The 19,591-nt window shown below is 42.4% G+C and overlaps 1 protein-coding gene and 1 long non-coding RNA gene across 2 annotated transcripts; one reads left to right on the forward strand and one right to left on the reverse strand.

Moving 5' to 3' along the window:
• The first annotated feature begins 10,752 nt into the window (after positions 1 to 10,752).
• LOC131250535 (putative disease resistance protein RGA3) lies at positions 10,753 to 13,986 on the forward strand. The gene has a single exon (XM_058250823.1). It carries the CDS (start codon positions 10,753 to 10,755, stop codon positions 13,765 to 13,767), a length of 3,015 nt encoding a protein of 1,004 aa, XP_058106806.1. The 3' UTR covers positions 13,768 to 13,986.
• Positions 13,987 to 16,237: 2,251 nt separating this feature from the next.
• Positions 16,238 to 17,387, reverse strand: LOC131250979 (uncharacterized). Its single transcript, XR_009173538.1, has 2 exons — positions 16,802 to 17,387; positions 16,238 to 16,659 (listed from the first exon to the last, which is right to left on the reverse strand). It is a non-coding gene; the product is annotated as an uncharacterized LOC131250979 (long non-coding RNA).
• Positions 17,388 to 19,591: the final 2,204 nt, after the last annotated feature.

The following is a 19,591-nucleotide window of genomic DNA, read 5'->3' on the forward strand; positions in this document are numbered from 1 at the left end:
CATGTGCTAAAATGAGCTTTAAAAATAGTTGAACAGTGTGGATTTAAGGCACATACATTATTATAAGCCCCACAGTCAGCGTCTCACCCACCTCGGTGATCTGGTGTCTCACCTGATCCCCTTCCATTTTTTAGTGGGGACGCGAATTAGCTACTTACAGGTTGAGTAGCCAGACTGGCTACTTAAGTGATGTCACCAAGTTTCGTAGGGCCCACCGATGTATGATGTATCTATATATTGTACCTACACCATCCATCCATTTAGAGAGATATTTTCAGGGCATGATCCAAAGAATGATTCAGATCCAAAGCTCAAGTGGACTTCACCACAAAAAATAGTGGGGAGAATGATGCCCAACCTTAGAAAGTTTTAGGGGCTACAAAAGTTTTCGGTCACGCTGATATTTGTGTAAAGTTTTCAATCAAGCCGATATTTGTGTTTTCCCTTGGCTCATGTCTATCTTAACTTGTGAGTAGGTTGGATTTCAAATAAACATCATGGTGGGCCTAGGAAGCTTTCAATGGTGGGCCTCACTCACCACTTTTTTCTGTGGTGGTTCTACTCAAGCTTTGGATCTAACTCATTCTCTGAATCATGCCAACTCATTCTTTGAATCATGCCTTAAAATGATCTCTGTTAATGTATGTACACTGTGAATACAATATATACATCATAGTAGAGGGGCCAAAGAATTTGGTGATGTCACTTTTTTAGTCAGTCTCGCTACACAACCGCTCGGTACCTAATCTGTGTCCTTTTAGTGGTGCGTGAGGCACGGGATCCCACTTGTTTGATGCCTCTGTGTTCTTGAGAAAAAGTAGCCGTCCACTTGCATTGATATTGCATCTATCACATCATGTAGGCATTTTTTCCTATGATGGGTCCCATAACCTGTCTTCTTGAGAAAAAGTAGCCATCCACTTGCATTGGATATTGCATCTATCACATCATATAGGCATTTTTTCTTATGATGAGTCCCATAACCTGTCTTCTTGAGAAAAAGTAGCCGTCCACTTGCATTGGATACTGCATCTATCACATCATATAGGCATTTTTTCCTATGATGGGTCCCATAACCTTTATCACCTTTGGTGTTCGCTTGCTCATGGGAGTGTAACGTGCTATGTTCATGATCTTAATAATTGAAATATTTGGAGATTCTAATGGACCAATATGAACAGTTCACCGTGTCTATGTCTGGATCAGAATCTTTTTAAGAGATGCTATTAAAAGTGATACTGAGCAGATGGTTGAAGTGTACCTTAACTTTTTCCCATCTAACATAGCTGTTTGTTTTCTAGGCCGTGGATGGAATGGATAGGATTGCATGGTAAAAGGAATACTTTAAAACCTAGTTTTAATGGTCGAGATTCAATCATGACTTTTTGCCATGGTGTGGTCCACCTAATATCATGCTTCATTTTTTGGGATCATATATGTGCTAAAATGAGCTTTAAAAATGGTTGAACGGTGTGGATTTAAGGTACATACATCTATGTAAGGCCCACAGTCAGGGCCTAACCCACCTTGGTGGTCCGGTGTCTCACCCAATACCGTTCCATTTTTTAGTGAGGACGTGGATTAGCTGCTTACCGGTTGAATAACCATACTGGCTGCTTAAGTGATGTCACCAAGTTTTGTGGGCCCGCCAAGATGTGTGATGTATTTATTGTATCTACACCGTCCATCCATTTAGAGAGATATTTTCAGGGCATGAACCAGAGAATGAGTCAGATCCAAAGCTCAAGTGGACCCCACCAAAAATAGTGGGGAGACTGATGCCCGCCATTAGAAAGTTTTAGGGGCTACAAAACTTTTCGAACAAGTTGATATTTGTGTTTTCCCTTGGCTCATGTCTTTGTTAACTTGTTAGCAGGTTGGATCTCAAATAAACATCATGGTGGGCCTATGAAGCTTTCAACGGCGGCGTCACTCACCACTTTTTTCTGTGGTTCGGGTCTACTCGACCTTTGGATCCAACTCGTTCTTCGAATCACGCCCGAATATGATCTATCCAATTGTATACACAATGTGAATGCAATACAAACATCATTAGTCAGTCTTGGTGAAGTAACTTTATTAGTCAGTCTTGCTACGCAGCTTGTCGGTACCTAATCCGCGTTCCTCTGGTGGTGCGTGAGTCATGGGATACCACTTGTTCGATGTCTTTGTCATCTTGACGAAAAGTAGCCAATCCTCTTGCATTGGATACCGCATCTATCACATCATATATGCATTTTTTTCCTATGATGGGCCACATCACATTTATCATCTTTGGTGGTCGCTCGCTCACGGGAGTGTAACGTGGTATGTTCATGATCTTAATAATTAGAATATTCGGATATTCTAATTAAACAATCTGAACCGTTCACTCTCTCTGGATCACACTATTTTGAAGGGATGCTTATTAAAATTGATACTTGGCAGATGGTTGAAGTGTTCCTTAACTTTTTTCCCATCTAACATAGCCGTTTGTTTTCTAGGCCGTAGATGGAATGGATAGGAATGCTAGGTAAAGGTTTGCTTTAGCAATCCACGATGGTCCCTGACAAATGAATGGGTAAGATTGTTGATTGGATTTATTTATGTGCAAGCAATCTCAACTGCCCATTTTATAAATCGCTGATCATATGCCTACAATTGATTAATGTCATGCATTTTTGCTTCCTAACGTATAGGATGTCCTTCAGAACTAAAAGATAGCAGAGGCTGATCGATTGAACAGTCCTGAATGTCCCGGCCGTTGGTTCTAACATACGGGCCGGGCCCATGGTTCGCTACTCCGGACCAGTGGTCTGTTGAGCCATGCTATGGGTGGACCATGACCCGAACTCTTTCATATTGTTCAAACGCATCCAACACAATCATCTGCACCATTGGCTTGCAATCAGAGGCTTGCTATAGTCCTGATGATGTTCGTAGTTGCCATTCATCTAATGAGCCCCTTGCAAACATAACCAAGTAACAGTGTGAGAATCCAATGGACCAACTATCCGTCTTAGTTTCAAGCGTCCGTTTTCAGGCCTTGGTGGGCCAACCTCATCACTCATCTGGTACAAACTTTCATGACTGGGCACATGAATGTTGGGCCCACCAGGCTGAGTCATCGAGTTACTATTCTTTGAGTTGATTTTTCAGTACTACTCAACGAGATTCCATGTGTATGATATCTTTGTAAAAATAGCCGTCCACTTACCATAGGATATATAATATTTCTATTACGGTCATATAAGTATCTTTGTACTTCTGTGGGTCCTGATTGTCTTTATAACTTTGGTGGCTGCTTGTATGGAGTGTACAGTGATGCCTTCGTTACTGTTAGAATTGAGAGGCCCGGAACATATTTTTTAAGATTTAGAAATAAATTTGACACTGAGCAGATGGTTGAAGCATGCCATAAGTTTTCCTTCTCTTATATAATCATTTATCTTCTAAGCCGTGGACAGAATCAATTGCCTGATGGAAGGAGTGATTTAAAACGACAAGTGATCCGTGATTGTCTCTCCCAAATGAATGGCTCAGGTTGTTGATTAAACATATTTATGGGCAGGCAATCTCCATTGCCTATTTTATAAGGTATTGGTTGGATTTCTGGAATTGTTTGATTATTCTGACTTTTCTTTGGTAAGATGATTCTAACACGTGGTGCCGTGGCTCCAGATGGTGTGCTAAGTCATCGTTGTGGGTGCATGGATTAAGAAATTTTTTTATTACCAAAATGGCTCCATGGTATGGCCACACTCTTTAAAAGGAAAGTATTTTTAAAATATTTCTTATGCCTTTTTAAAAATTTAAAGGAATGAAACTACCCTCATGCAGGAAGCGCTGAGCCACTCAGACCATTGATCAGGGAGGGAAGTAGATTGTGCAAATAGGGTAAAATTTATATGGCCCATTATGATGTTTGTAAGAAATCCATTCCGTCCACATGTTTTGCCAGATCATTATATCTTAATCTGAGCCCAAAAATGAGGCAGATCCAAAGCTCAAGTGGGCCACACAATAGAAAATAATGAATATTATACACCCATAGTTGAAACATTTGTAGGCAATAGAAGCTTTGGATCAAGCTAATATTTTTATTCTTTCAAGTTATCACGGTAGTAATGACCTTACAAACATTTGGGCCAATTTATGAATGGTTTGGATTGCATATAAACATCACAGTGGAACCCAAAAAGGTTTGAATGGTAGGCAATCCATTTCCAAGGTTTCCTATGGTATGGCCCACTTGAGTTTCGGATCTGTCCGATTTTTTGTCTCATGTCAACAAATGAATGGCTAAAGTGGATTTCTCACAAACATCACAATGGGCCCAACATAGCTTTTGAAGGTCGGAACTTTATGCGAAAGGCATTTGGGGAAAATCCGCATCCATGCAAAGGGACATGATGTAACTCTGGCACACCCACACCATCCTAACCCTATACATAAACCAAATGCGGACCCTTACTAAGATGTGCGATTTCGTGTTTGATTAAATTGCAAAAGCATTGGATGCCATGGAAATGAAATAATTAGTAATACAGTTAGCCAATCTAATGGACCAACTTGATTACTCATCAGGTACAAACTCCTGTGGAATGGCAGATCCACAGTGGACTTGTCCAAGAAGATGAATGCATGAGTTGATTTTTAGGAGCACGAATTCGATGGATCCCTAAATCCACCGAGGTGAGTGGGACCCCGAATGTGGAGCCCAACTTGATGTATATGACTACATTCTACCATCCCGTCTTGATGGGGTTTTTCCTCCTTAGTTCAGAGGGCTACTCGACCGGTTGAGGGTGGCGCTCGACCAGTTGAGTGAGGCTCGACTCAAAGTCCAACGACTAATTGAATTAATTCCTCCGAGGTACTCGACCAGTCGAGAGAGGTGCTCGACCGGTCGAGAGGGCCGCTCGACCAGTCGAGGTTACGCAGATTTGAGTTCGAGTTTTGTGTGGACTACGATAATTTGAGGCGATTTCGCAAGAGGTGCAAAAGGGAGTTGTCTAAACTATAAATAGGGGTTCTTAGGGCTTTTCCAGGAAATGCAAGAGAGTTTCCTAAATCTTTACAAGGGTTCGCTAAAGGGTTTAGGGCTTTCAAAGGTGTGAGAGAAAGAGATAGAGGAAGCTTGTGGAAGGGAGGTTATGCTCATAGAGGTGATCTATTATGCATTCGACATCTCAGTGCTTCTACGTCCTCGTGATCGGTAAGATCTCTCCGTTTTTCTTTATTCTCTTATTTTTCATCCACTCCTGCGTGAGCGAAGAAGGTTTGATCCAAGCGGTGTATACTTGTGATCGGTTGTAACGTTCTACTTCATAGTGGATTATTGATCTGGACGATGTCTCGTGGTTTTTACCTCTTTGAAGGTTTTCCACGTAAAAATCTCTTGTGTCGTGTGGTTTGTGTTGTGATTTATTTCATTGCTTTATTATCCTATAATTCTGGTATTTTTGGGATACTAGATCCTAAGGTTTTGTACAACGGCCCCCAACAAAGTAGTATCTGAGCGTTCAGGTTGGTTGGATGAAGTGGGATCGGTTCTGAATTATGGAAGGCGGCTCATCAAAGATGATCAGCCTCAATATTTTAACTGGACCATATAGAAGGCTACGATGGAAGACTTGTTTTATTGCACGGACTTGTATTCTCTAATTTAAGGTATATCAGCAAAGTCAAAGGTAATATGATTTTTCTGATAAGGCAACTTATGAATCTCGAGTTCAAAGATGATAGTTCTGTGGCTGAGCACATGAATGAAGTCCACAATATATTGAACCAACTCTCCACTATGAAGATGGTTTTGGACGATGAATTACATGCTTTGCAATTGCTTAGTTCATTGCTTAATAGTTGAGAGACATTGGTAGTGTCTCTAAGTAACTCCGCATCAGACGGAAAGGTGTCAATGGAACAGGTAACTAGTTGTTTCTTTAATGAAGAGACAAGGAGGAAGTCTCAGGGGTTTGCTCAGCAAGAGACCCTTGTGACACAAGAACGGGAAAGAGGAAAGAACAGAAAAGGTGGGAAGGCTCGAGATAAATCAAAAAGCAAGTCGAGTATCAGGAAGGATGTTGAATGCTAGAATTGTGGTAAGAAGGGTCAATATAAGCATGAATGTCGTAAGAATAAGAACGACAAGAAAGGAAAAGGAAAGGAGAAGGAAGATGAATCAGATTCCACTGCGGTCACTTTAGATGGCAACATTGTAGTTATTCTTTTAATAGATCATGATGTTTGTCTTACGGCTACGAGTCAGGACACCGACTAGGTAATAGACTCAGGAGCCTCGTGTCATATGACTCTACGCAAGGACTTCTTCACAGGCTACAAGTCATGTGACTATGGGACCGTGAAGATAGGAAATTCTAGTGTATCGAAGATCGTTGGGGTTGGTGATATTTGTGTGAAGACCGATGTGGGCTGCACATTGGTTCTCAGGGATGTGAGGCATATCCCAGACTTTCGCCTCAACTTGATGTCGACGGGAAGGCTGGATGATGATGACTATGAAAGTCATTTTACTGGTGGATATTGGAAGCTCATCAAGGATTCGCTGATCACATCCAGAGGAAAGAAGTGTTGCACCCTTTACAAGGCAAGTGTCAGTGTGTGCAACGGTAGGTTAAACGTACCGGAAGATTCAGCTACTGACATGTGGCACATGCGTCTAAGCCACATGAGTGAAAAATGGCTTCAGCTACTAACGAGGAAGTGACTCCTTACAGACATGACAGGTATACCTCTTAAAACATGTATTGATTGTTTATCAGGAAAACATCATAGAGTTTCATTTGTTAAATCTGCTTCTCATGTTAATAAAGTGCATGCATTAAATTTGGTTTATTCTGATGTTTGTGGTCGTATGAGGATAAAAACCTTGAGTAAGCCGCTCGATCGGTAAAAGACCTTGCTCGACTAGTTGAGGTTACGCAGATTTGAGTCCGGATTTTGCGCAGACTGCAGAAATTTGAGGCGATTTCGCAAGAGGTGCGAAAGGGAGTTGCCTAAACTATAAATAGGGGTACCTAGAGTTTTTTTAAGAAATGCAAGAGGGTTTCCTAAAGCTTTACAAGGGTTTGTTAAAGGGTCTAGGGCTATCAAAGGTGTGAGAAAAAGAGAGAAAGAGAGAAAGAGAGAGAGGAAGCTTGTGGAAGGGAGGTTATACTCATAGAGGTGATCTATTGTGCACTCGATATTTCAGCGCTTTTACGTCCTCGTGATCGGTGGGATCTCTCCGTTGTTTTTATTCTCTTATTGTTCATCCACTCCTGCGTGAGTGAATAAAGTTTGATCTAAGCGGTGTGTACTTGTGATCGGTTGTAACGTTCGACTTCATAGTGAATTGTTGATCTGGACAAGGTCCCGTGGTTTTTACTTCTTTGAGGGTTTTCCACGTAAAAATCTCTTATGTAGTGTGGTTTGTGCTCTGATTTATTTCATTACTTTATTATCCCATAATTCTGGTGTTTTTGGGCAGTTAGATCCTAAGTTTTGTTGCAACGGCCCCCAACATATCCCTCTGCATTGAAACCTAGTTTTAGGGCATGATCTAAAATGTGAGGTAGATCCAAATTTCATATGGATAGTTGTACCGGAGACAATAATAATTGACCATTAGAAATGTCTTGTGGCTCACAAAAACTTTGGATAAGGATGATATTTGTGTGGTTATTTCCTATAGGCTTTTGTCACCTTATCAACTAATTGAATGGCAAATAGACATTCCGGTGGACTGCATAAGTTTTTTTTATGGTGGGGATTCCTTCACAACCGTTTCATGTGGTATGGACCACCTAAGATTTGGGCATGCTTAAGTTTTGAGATCATGCACGAAAATAAGCTTTGAAAATGGTTGGACGGTGTGGATGTAAGGCACATGCATCAATATGAGCCCTACCGTCAGAGTCCCACCCACTTCGGTGATCCGGAGTCTCACCAAATCCCCTTCCATTTTTAGTGCTGTGTAAGTCATAAGATTCCACTTGTCTGGTGTCTTTGTCATCTTGACGATGACGAATGACGACGACAACGACAACTAGTATTAGATACCGGATACCGTGTCCATTGCAACGTATAGGCATCTTTTTCCTTTGGTGGGTCCTGTTGCATTTATCACCGTTGCTAGTCGCTCGCTCATGAGAGTGTATCGTGGCGTGGTATGTTCATGATCTTCGTAATTGGAATATTTGGAGATTCCAATCGATCAATCTGAACCGTTTACTGTGTCTGGATCACAATCTTTCTAAGGGATAACTATTAAAATTGACACTGAACAGATGGTTGAAGCGTTCCTTAACTTTCCTCCCTCTAACATAGCCGTTTGTTTTCTAAACCATGGATGGAATGGACAGGATTGCACGGTAAAAGGATGGCTTTAAAACAATAAGTAGTCCATAATGGTCTCTGACAAATAGATGAGTAAGATTGTTAATTGGACTTATTTCTGTGCAAACAATCCTCAACCGCTCATTTTATAAGGTGCTGATTGCATGCCTACATTTGTCTGATTAATGTCATGCGGCATTTTTGCTTCCTAACTTATGGGATGTCCTTCAGAGCTAACACAAAGCACGCTGATCGATTGAACAGTCATAAATAGCCCGGTGGTTGTTTCTAACAAGCCAGGCCATGGTTCGCTACTCCAGACCGGTGGTCTGTTGAGCCATGCTATGGGTGGACCATCACCCGAACTCTTTCATATTGTTGAAAGGCAACAACTTACAATCAGATCATCTAATGGACCCTTTGCAAATGCAACATGACCAAGTAACACAGTGTGAGAATCCAGTGGACAACTATCCATCTTAGTTTCAAGAGTCCATTTTCAGGCCTTGGTGGACCAACCTCATTGCTCATCAGGTACAAATTCTCATGACTGGGCACATGTACGGTAGGCCCACCAGGCTGAGTCATCGAGTTACTCTGCTTGAATAGATTTTTGAGTGGTGCTCATGAGACTCCATGTGACTGTATCTTTGTAAAAAACGTAACCGTCCACTTACCATAGGATAATATTTCAATTACACCATATAGGCATCTTTGTGCTTTGGTTGGTCCCGATTGCCTTTATCACTTTTTGTGGCTGTTCTATATGGAATGTACTGTAGTGATTTCGTTATTGTCAGAATTGGGATTAGGGTGATTTCAATCTTTCAATCTGAATCGTTCACAGGCCTGGAACTTAGTTTTAAGGTTTATGAATAAAATTGACAGTGAGCAGATAGTTGAAGCATGCCATAAGTTTTCCTTCTCTTATATAACCATTTATCTTATAAGCCCTGACAGAATCGATTGCCTGACAAAAGGAGTGATTTAAAACAACAAGTGATCCATGATGGCCTCTACCAAATGAATGGCTCAGATTGTTGATTAGACATATTTATGTGAGGACAATCTCCATTGCCCATTTTATGAGGTATTGGTTGGATTTATGGAATTGTTTGATTAGTCTGATTTTGACTTGGTAAGATGATTCTACCATGTGATGCATGGTTTGCCACTCCAGATGGCGTGCTGAGTCATCGTTGTGGGTGGATTAAGAAATTTATTATTATTATTTTTTAATACTAAAATAGTTCCATTGTTGGGCTAGGTCCACGGTTGGTTTGTAAGTTGAGGTAATTAATAACTTGATTATTTTGAAATAATAAAGTTTAGAGCTCATACTGGAGTGATCCGTTCCGTCCACCTTTTCTGCTAGCTGGTTGTGAGCTCAAGAAGTCTTAACTTGAACAGTGTCCACTTCTAACAAACATTACGGTGAGTCTAAAAAGTTTCAACAGTGGGTTCATCATTGTTTTCTATCATGTGGTGCACACAAGTTCTATCATGTGGTGCACACAAGCCGTAGATCAAGCTGACATTTGGGCCCTGGCCCTTAAACCACATGAAAAAAAAAGGATGCAACGTGGATTATACGCATTAATATTCAATGTTGGCCCGTGAGTTTAGCCTTGACCAATGTAAAAACAACTTTTCACTTTTGGAGAATTTAACCATAAAACGAATGCAGTACGATCAAAATCTCTATTTTTATTTTTAACCATGTGTCTCGTTGCTTGCAGGTGGGTAATATTCTATGGGAATTTTATTTTTATTTTTTATACGTATACACCGTCAGACCAGTAGTCCAGATAGTCCGAGCATACTCTGCATCTCTATCCTCCCTTCCTGATACTATTGCATATTTCCAAGCCTCCCAGCGCTCTCTTACTTATCAAATCCCTCTTGCATATTTCCAAGCCTCGCAGCGATCTCTCACATATCAAATCCCTCCCTTCCTGATACCATTGCATATTTCCAAGCCTCCGAGCGATCTCTCACATATCAAATCCCTCCCTTCCTGATACCATTGCATATTTCCAAGCCTCCCAGCGATCTCTCACATATCAAATCCCTCCCTTCTTTCCGTCCATACATCCCAAAAGGAGAAATCAAGAACCAAAATCCCTCCCTTCATTCCATCCATACATCCCAAAAAGAGAAAGCAAGAACCAAAATCCCTCCCTTCTTCCCATCCATACATCCCAAAAGAGAAAGCAAGAACCAAAATCCCTCCCTTCTTCCCATCCATACATCCCAAAAGAGAAAGCAAGAACCAAAATCTCTCCCTTCATCCCATCCATACATCCCAAAAGGAGAAAGCAAGAACCAAAATCCATCCCAAAAGTAGAAATCAAGAACCAAAATCCCTCCCTTCTTCCCATCCATACATCCCAAAATTAGAAAGAAAGAAACCAAAAAAATAAAAAATAAAAAATGGCTGATTCACTGGTCTCTTTTGCAATAGAGAAATTGGGCAAAATTCTTGAAGATGAGGTCGCTTCACTGCTTGGTGTCACCAAAGAGCTCGAAAAGCTTTCCAGTGCATTCACCTCCATCAAGGCTGTCCTTGAAGATGCCGAGACTCGACATCTGAAAGAACAATCCGTGAAAGATTGGCTAAAGAAAGAACAATCCGTGAAAGATTGGCTAAAGAAGCTCAAAGATGTGGCTTATGACATCGATGACATACTAGACGAGTGGACGACGGAATCCCTCCCATCACAAGACGATGAAGGTGATGAATCTCTTTCTTGCAATAGAAAGGTGCAGAGCTTCCTTTCGCCTTGTTCTTGTTTCGGTCACGTTGCATTTCGCCATAAACTTGCGAACAGAATAAAGGATACATGGGAAAGGTTAGAAGAGATTGACAGGGAAAAGAACACGTTTCAATTTAGAATTGGTAATGCAGAGAGAAGGGACGAAATCGAAGGGCGAGAAACAGGCTCCGAAGTAGACGAATCAGCCACTGTTGGAAGGGATGGTGATAAAAATGAAATATTGAGGAGGTTGCTAAATGAAACTTTTGATGTGGTAAACGAGGTGCCTACCGTCATTTCTATCGTTGGAATGGGGGGGTTGGGCAAGACCACCCTTGCTCAACTCGCCTACAATGATGATGAAGTCGAGAGGCATTTCAATGTGAAAATGTGGGTGTGTGTTTCCGACGATTTTGATGTGAAACGGATTACAAAATTAATGATAGAATCTGCCACAAAGTCTCCTTCTAAGCTTAAAGGCTTGGACCCGTTGCAAAGTTGCCTCCGTCATGAAATCTTGCATGGAAAGCGATTCTTGCTTGTTCTCGACGACGTTTGGAGCAATGACAGCGAGAAGTGGGACAAACTGAGAGTTCCCTTTCAAGCTGGTGCACCTGGGAGTCGAATCATCGTGACCACTCGTTCAGAAGATGTTGCATCGACGATGGGAAGCTCTCACATACACAAACTGCTGGCCTTATCTGATGAAGAATGCTGGTCATTGTTCAACCGTAGAGCGCTAAAGCATCGGAGTGCAGAAGAGCGTTTGGAGCTAGAAGCGATTGGAAGGGAAATTGTAAAGAAGTGTGGCGGGGTGCCTCTAGCAGCAAAGACGATAGGGAGTGCCATGCGCTCAAGAAAGACAAGAAGTCAGTGGAATCTTGTACTGGGAAGTGACGTATGGAATTCAGGCGATGTCTTAGGAGGCATTTTACCAGCTTTGTTCCTAAGTTACCAAGACTTGTCTCCTGCTCTGAAGCAGTGCTTCACATATTGCTCTGTTTTTCCGAAAGACTGGGAGATAAAGAAGGATACGATAGTCAAGTTATGGGCGGCACAAGGTTTCATCCATTATGAGGAAGGTGGAGAGATCGAGGAGGTTGGTGGGCTGTATTTTGATGATTTATTAAGACGCTCGTTGCTCCAAGATGCAGAACTCGACGATTACAAGAACACAGTCAGTTGCAAGATGCATGATTTAGTTCATGATCTTGCACAATCTGTTTCAGGAAGTGACTGTTCAACGGTGGAGATTAGAAAGCAAGCTTCTTCGAACTTAAAAAATATCCGCCATTCTTTTCTAATTTTCAGTGATGAAGCTGGTGAAGTGGCTTCCATTCCGTCCACCTTATATAAGGCTCAAAAGTTGCGGACGTTGCTGCATGACTCAATAATCTCAGGTGTTCCACGGAATTTATTTCATCATTTGAGATACCTTAGGGCATTGAACTTGCGTCACACTGGCATACAGAAATTGTCTCGAACAATAGGGCAGTTGAAACACCTGAGATATCTTGATTTATCTGAAACAGGCATAGTGGAGCTGCCAGAGGAGGTGAGTAATTGCAGAAATTTACAGACCTTGAGACTCGGTTACTGTGGACAGCTAGAAAAACTTCCTAGAGGGTTGAGAAAAATGAAAAGCCTGAGACATCTAGAAATACAAGGCACTTACGAGCTGAAGTACTTCCCGGAGGGTATAGGGAGATTAACTGGCCTTCGGACATTACCAGATTTCACTGTGGGAGGTGGTAACGAAGGATGGAATTGCAGAGAACTGAAATACCTCAATCATCTTCAAGGAAGTCTTCAAATTAATAACGTGGAAAAAGTCAGGAGCAGGGACGAAGCTAGGGAGGCAGAACTGGATAAGAAGCAGCACCTTCATGCTCTAACCTTGGAATACGATAATGATGGACGATTGGATGATGAGGAGGGTGTGCTTGAAATCCTCAAGCCCCACACAAACTTGAAAGAGTTTAAAATATGGGGTTACAAAGGTTCCAAGCTTCCCAAGTGGATAGAGGATCCGGTGTTCTCTAATCTAGTCAACGTGAAACTCATGCACTGTGACAAGTGTAAACAACTGCCAGGTCTTGGGAAACTACCTTACCTTAAATATCTTGAAGTAGTGTCAATGGAGGTGAGATACGTGGGTGGCGAGTTTAGTGGGAATGCTAACAATGATGGAAGTGGTGGTGTTGTCTCATTCCCCAAGCTGGAGACCCTCATCTTCCGCATCATGCCAAATTGGGAGGAGTGGGAATTGAGAGAGGGAGATGGACAGGTTATGCCATCACTTGTAGAATTAGAATTAGACCGGTGCCGAAAGTTAAAGGCGTTACCACACAACCTTCTACCTGAGCTCCAGAGGCTGAGTTTAGAAATAAGTAGTGATGGGATGTCATCAGAAGCACCCTTACCCATCCTCCCCAACCTTAACCATTTGGAGATTCTGGGTAATGATGAGCTGACATCACTACCTGGTGGTTGGTTGGGACAACTCAAAGCCCTCCAAACTCTGGAAATCCGCGATTGTAACCAGATGGAGTCTCTACCAGAGGAGTTGCAACACCTCACCAAGCTTCAACAATTGACGATCAGAAACTGTGAAGTCTTAAAAGAGCGCTATGGATTTTTCGGAAAAGATCGGGACAAGATTGCCAACATCCCAAGTATCGACATTTGGTGATTTCGGTGATTCACCCAATAAGAGGAGGTGGCGAGGAAATAAACGACAGCTTTTCTTTTTCTTTTGTTTGTAGGAATTGGGTTGCTTATGTGTATAACTGCTCTACTTTTTTAATTGTTTCGGAGGTCAGGTTCTTTGCCCCCCTCCATCCCATGTAATTTTTATTCAGTACGGATAGTTTGTGTTGAAGGCACTGGAAATTGCAGTGCCGTCCCTTGTCATTGTTCCACGTCATTTCTTTTAAGGTGTGAAATTTTTCTAGATTCCAACATGATTTTTGTGTTAGATCTACACCGTCTACCAATTTTTTTCAGGTAATTCTAGGGAAATGAGCCCAAAACGTACATCCAAAGATCAAGTGGATCACACCATAATAAAGTAGCGGGAATTGAACAAACTACCGTTCAAAATTTCCTAGATTCAACCATGAGGCTTATCTTCCATCTGACCTGTTCATAAGATCACACATGCCTGGATGAAGTTAAAATACAAATATCAACTTGATCAAAGCCTTCCGTGGCCCTGGCAAGTTTTCAATGGTAGCATCAATTCCTACTATCTTCAGTAGTGTGGTCCGCTTTAGCTTTCAATCTGCATTATTTTTAGGTTTAATTCTATAATGATCCGAAACAATGAATGGATGGTGTGGATATATAATAAATACATTATTGTTAGGCCCACTTAAATTTCACACGTTAGAAATTCGTTGCTTACGTGCAGGGAAGCAGATTAGGAGAGAGACCCGCATCCCTTACTATGGGGCCAACCTTGGTTTGTTTATTCTTTATCCAATCCCTCCATTCAATGTTTTTCAGATCATTTTACATACATAATACCAGAAATTAAGAAGATCTAATTATCAGCCTGCCATATGCATAGTCACGGCCACTTTTAAAATGTGTGAAACTACTGTAGGTTGTTTAGCTAGCATGCTATGACTTAGTTTTCAATTGGGGTCACTGATATAATCCATCCTTTTTTCCAAGCCATGGTTGGGATGAGAATGATTTCCTGGCAAAAGTGATTCTTTTGAATTAGAAATAAAATTTATAATGGCCCCAACAAAATAGATGAACCAAATTTTTTTATTGGACATTATGTATAAAACAATCTCTTTTTTTTTTTTGTTCTTTTTTTCTTTTTCTTTTTTTTTTTTTTTAAAAGGGTTGTATATATTAATTTCGGGCAACCCAATCAACAAAATTAGAAGGGGGTCACCTATCCTAAGATAGAAACAAAGGAAAGAAAAGGAAAATCTGATCATTTCTTCCTCGAGAAACCCAGCCCTATCCTGTTATGGTGGACCACACCGTCAGGATCTCTTGGTATGCAAATCAGGGCGATCCACTCATTGGAAGACTCACAGCCGATGGTATGACTTGGTGTGCTGGTATGGCCCACTTTTTTCACGGATTGGATATTCTACACGCTTGGCTCACAACTGACATTATTTTTTTATGCAATGGCAATCAACGGTGGGGCCCTCCGAACGAACGTTCTAGATCTTCCACACTTCAGCCACGTTCTCTCCCCATGGGAACTCGTGGGTAGGGAGGTGAAATATATACACGGTAGAGAAATGATATATGTACACGTTACCGTGCACCTAGTTGCAGCATTTGAACTCCTTGGCATCCATATCGCCTATCGTGGCCGTCCATTAGGTCCCGTTCATAAGATCGTTCGTTGATATTAATATATACTCACGGAGGTCTTGAGCCTCCTTTTCTTTTTTCTTTTGTTCTTTTTTCTTTCTTTTTTATCATTTTTGGCGTTTCCCTCTTAAAGAAAACTGCACCATGATGATTACTATGGGTACAAAAACCAGGCTGATCCAGTCCATTTGTATTTTATCAACGCCGTCCATCCGTTTTTCCAGATAATTTTAGAGATGAGGCCTGGGATGCATTTAATTCGCTCCCTCAAAATCAATGGATATGAGTAGTGAATTCTGAGGCCCACGATTGTGTATGTGTTTTAAATCCAGGCCATCCATTCGTTTTGCGGTTCATTTTAAGGCTATGAACCCAAATCCAAAAGCTCAGCCCCATTACTACAAACAAAAACTGAAGCTGTTTTCCACCTTCATTGAGAAACAGGACCAGCTCCACTCATCAGGTGGCAAAAATATATCAAAGTGTGGTCCACCTGATGAATGGACCAGTCCAGTTATTGGATCTAGGTATACAACCAAGTAATTTCTGATTGAATTTTATGAACAAAGAAAGAATCTTATCTGAATCTCATTTGAGCTTCAGAATCTCATCTGAATTTTGAAGCTGTTTCCACATTCTTTGAAACAGGACTCCCCTGTCCATGCATCAGGTAGCAACATCATCAAACAGATCATGCTAGGGGCTCACCTGATGAATGGAACACCCCCATTATTGGAACAAGCCAATATATTATGAGCAAAGAAAGAATAATTTCTTACACAGCCTTTCTTAAAAAAAAAAAAAAAAAACAGAACACACTTAAACAGACCATTCATTCCCAACTGAAATTTGAAGCTGTTTCTGCACATTCTTAAACATGTCATAAACACACCCCACTCCTGAGGAAAGAGTTACTAATAGAGAGATATCATCAGAGAGATGAATCTTCACTCCAAAAAACAAAAACTCTACTTCAACCAAAGATGATAAATCAAATGGAAAAAACATAAACACCCGCACCCAGTGGTCAGTGGCTGTACATGTTTGGGGGAAAACACAACCCAAACCAGTCAGCAGTCAGGTGGAGGCAGCATCCTTCGACTCCTTTAAGAATTTCGATGATGGAGGTAGTAAAGCAACAGATTCACCTAGAGGATTAGAGTACTTCCGGTGGACCGCCTTCAGCATACTATCCGCTGCAGAAGAAAGGAAGTTCACCAAGAGCTTTGTGCAGTCCCTAGAATCAAGAATAGCATAATTACACAAATGTTAGTGACTACCTTCAAACATGAGTCAATGTGTGTGGGATAGCCACAAGTGTGGCCCACCATGATTAAATGGGACCCTATTCTAAGAATAGGCAGACGACTGGATCCTACCATTGATTTTTAGCCCTTGTGGGCCCACTGTTCAGATGATTGGACCTCTCCCATTTGCATATGATTAGTTTAGAATAGGCAGGATGACCACATTCTGCATTCAGATGACTGGATCCTACCATTGATTTTTTAGCCCTTGTGGGCCCCACTGGTTAGGTCTGATCATCAGTTCAACCTCACCATTTGCTTAAAATAAGCAGACACGGACGACCCCATTCCGCATTCAAATTAGCCCACCCAGATGACTGGACCCACCTTGATATTTTTCAGCCACAAGGGTGGGACCCAACTTATGAACTGATCTCGCACCACATTGGCCCGATCTCTCACTCACAAACACACCCCACATTGGCTCATGTAGCTCAATCAGCGAAACTCTCCACACAAGGAAAAAAGGGCATGCAGAGCAGCTTACACAAACTGTGTCTTGGCAAACCCAGTGTATTGCTTAAGCGTCTTGCTCCAGAGGGGACTCTTCTGTAAGGTGCATCAGGCCGCATACACCGCAGAAGCCACAATCATCGGGCAATGCATTATCATGCAATACTGTGTAAGAGCTAACTCAGCGAAAAAGAAAACTATATGTTCCATCGGGCAATTTAGAGGGAAGAGAGGAGAGAAAAAGTTCATGAGATCCTGACCATTGAAGATGGAGATCAATTCAGAAACAGAAAGAAAAGAAATTCAGTAAACTTATATATCTACCTCTTCATCAGATAGAGCAGCCTTCAAAAACCTCACAAGGAATACATATGGTGGGGGGACCGTTAAGCTCCATCCGAGCTTGTTCAGCATTTTTTTTCTCCATTACCAATATCTGTTTTCTGCTATAAGCCTTGTCTTATATATATGCAGATGAAGTCGTTGAAATTAATAGTAGAAGATTGGAAAGTTGGTGTAAGAGTGAGGAGAGAAATGGGAACTGAGAGTGTTGGGGATAAAAAATACAAGTCCGCAGACTCGGACTTAATGCCTCGGGTCACCAAAGGATGTGTCAAATCCGAGGCATTACTCGCTAGACCGAGGCAAAGGTTGAGTCGGCACTGAGGAGTCGTCAGTGTCTCGGGCATGCTTCGGGCGGACCTCTTTATCGGATCGACCGTCACAAAATAAAGCCGCACTCCGGATGTTTCGGTACAAGATTCCCGATCCCGAAGCTCACGGGATCGGATGAAGGCACGAGACGGGCACGATCCTGTTTCCGTGATCCCAGGAGAAGATCCCGCGCATAATACCAGGAAGAGAATCCTCGTACGATAAAATGCCCCAGCAGCTATAAAAGAGCGGGGGGGGGGCCCTCATCTTGGGAGGTACGAAAAGTTCTTCTCCCATAAAACCCTTCAATAGACTTAAACCAGGCCTGACTTTGGCATCGGAGGGTCCCCTGCTCTAGCCAGGGTCTCCTTTGTTCTCTTTCTGTGCAGGCAAACGAGGGTCCAGGAGGACGAACCGGATATTTGCATCAACAGTTTGGCGCCGTCTGTGGGAAACGTGCAAGAAAGCCATCTCGCACCACTATATTGATTCCAATGGTAATGACTAGAAGGACGATCCCAGAGGAAGATTTGAATGATGTTGAAAGACCGGTGGGTCCGATCGCGGCCTCCGCTGCCCAGAACCCACCTAACAACCGCCAACGAGGAGCGACCCGGACAAGCAACAATCAACGGGATCGCGACGATGGACGGTTGGATAAAGAGGTTCAGGAAATCCGATCTGATATGAATATGATGAAACAGATGATGGAACGAATGTATCAGCAACAAATGCAACCGCTCCCGCATCCTCAAGGGGAGACGGCACGCGCGCCAACTACAGCGGTTGATCCTCAACCTTCCGCGCCGCAGTCTGTCCGCCCAAGCCAACCCCAAGGCGGATCAGAACCATCTCCAGCACAGTCAGCCAACGCTTCCCTGCCCCCGACTGATCTTCGGCACGAAATAGAGCGAAGACGACGCAATCGCCCTTCCATGGAAGGCACTGCAGAAAGCAGCGAACCTTGGAAGGCCGACATTCAAAATTTCAAAAAAGAAGTGCGGGAAGAGATGGCAAAAGAGATGGCGGACATAAAACACGGCCGGAATGTATATTCAACCGGGTCCGAAGCGAAGGCGTCCCCTTTTGTGGACTCGGTACTGAAGGCCCGATTGCCCGAGAGGTTTCGATTACCTCAAATCACTCCTTTCACCGGCAAGACTGACCCGACCGAGCATATTGAGTGCTTCAGAACTTATATGGAACTCCACGATGCCTCGGATGCAGTAATGTGCCGGGCCTTTTCTCTTACATTGACTGATGTAGCTCGACTGTGGTTCAAACAGCTGAAACCAAAGTCCATCAGTTCATTCGTTGAGCTGAGCGACGCCTTCCTCACCAACTTCATCGGCGGAAAGAAGAAATTGAAGCCCCCTGCACATCTGAATAATGTAGTTCAAAAGCAGAGAGAGCTATTGAAAGATTACATCAAGCGTTTTAATTTTGAATCCCTTCAAGTTCGAAAACATTCGGAAGAAACGGCCCTCAATGCGCTCATGCAAGGAGTTAGGGATAAGCCATTCCTGGCATCTCTAGACAAAACTCCGCCCGACACTCTGGCAGAGTTTATGGCGCGATCCGATAAATATGCCAACGCCGAGGAAGCACGAATCCTGCGTGAAACTAAAACCTTGGCCAAAGAGTCGGCCAAAAAAGAAGCCGACTCGGCCGGAGGAAGGAAACGCAAAGAGGATCAAGCGCGTGATGAGCGAAGGTCAGGAAAACGGCCGGATCGAAGATTTTCCATATACACTC

This window comes from Magnolia sinica, chromosome 7 (assembly GCF_029962835.1).
Source record: "Magnolia sinica isolate HGM2019 chromosome 7, MsV1, whole genome shotgun sequence".
Classification (NCBI taxonomy): Eukaryota; Viridiplantae; Streptophyta; class Magnoliopsida; order Magnoliales; family Magnoliaceae; genus Magnolia; species Magnolia sinica.

Bases quoted from the DNA above. Each gene is read 5' to 3' on its own strand.
- LOC131250535 (XM_058250823.1), top strand. From the start codon at position 10,753: ATGGCTGATTCACTGGTCTCTTTTGCAATAGAGAAATTGGGCAAAATT.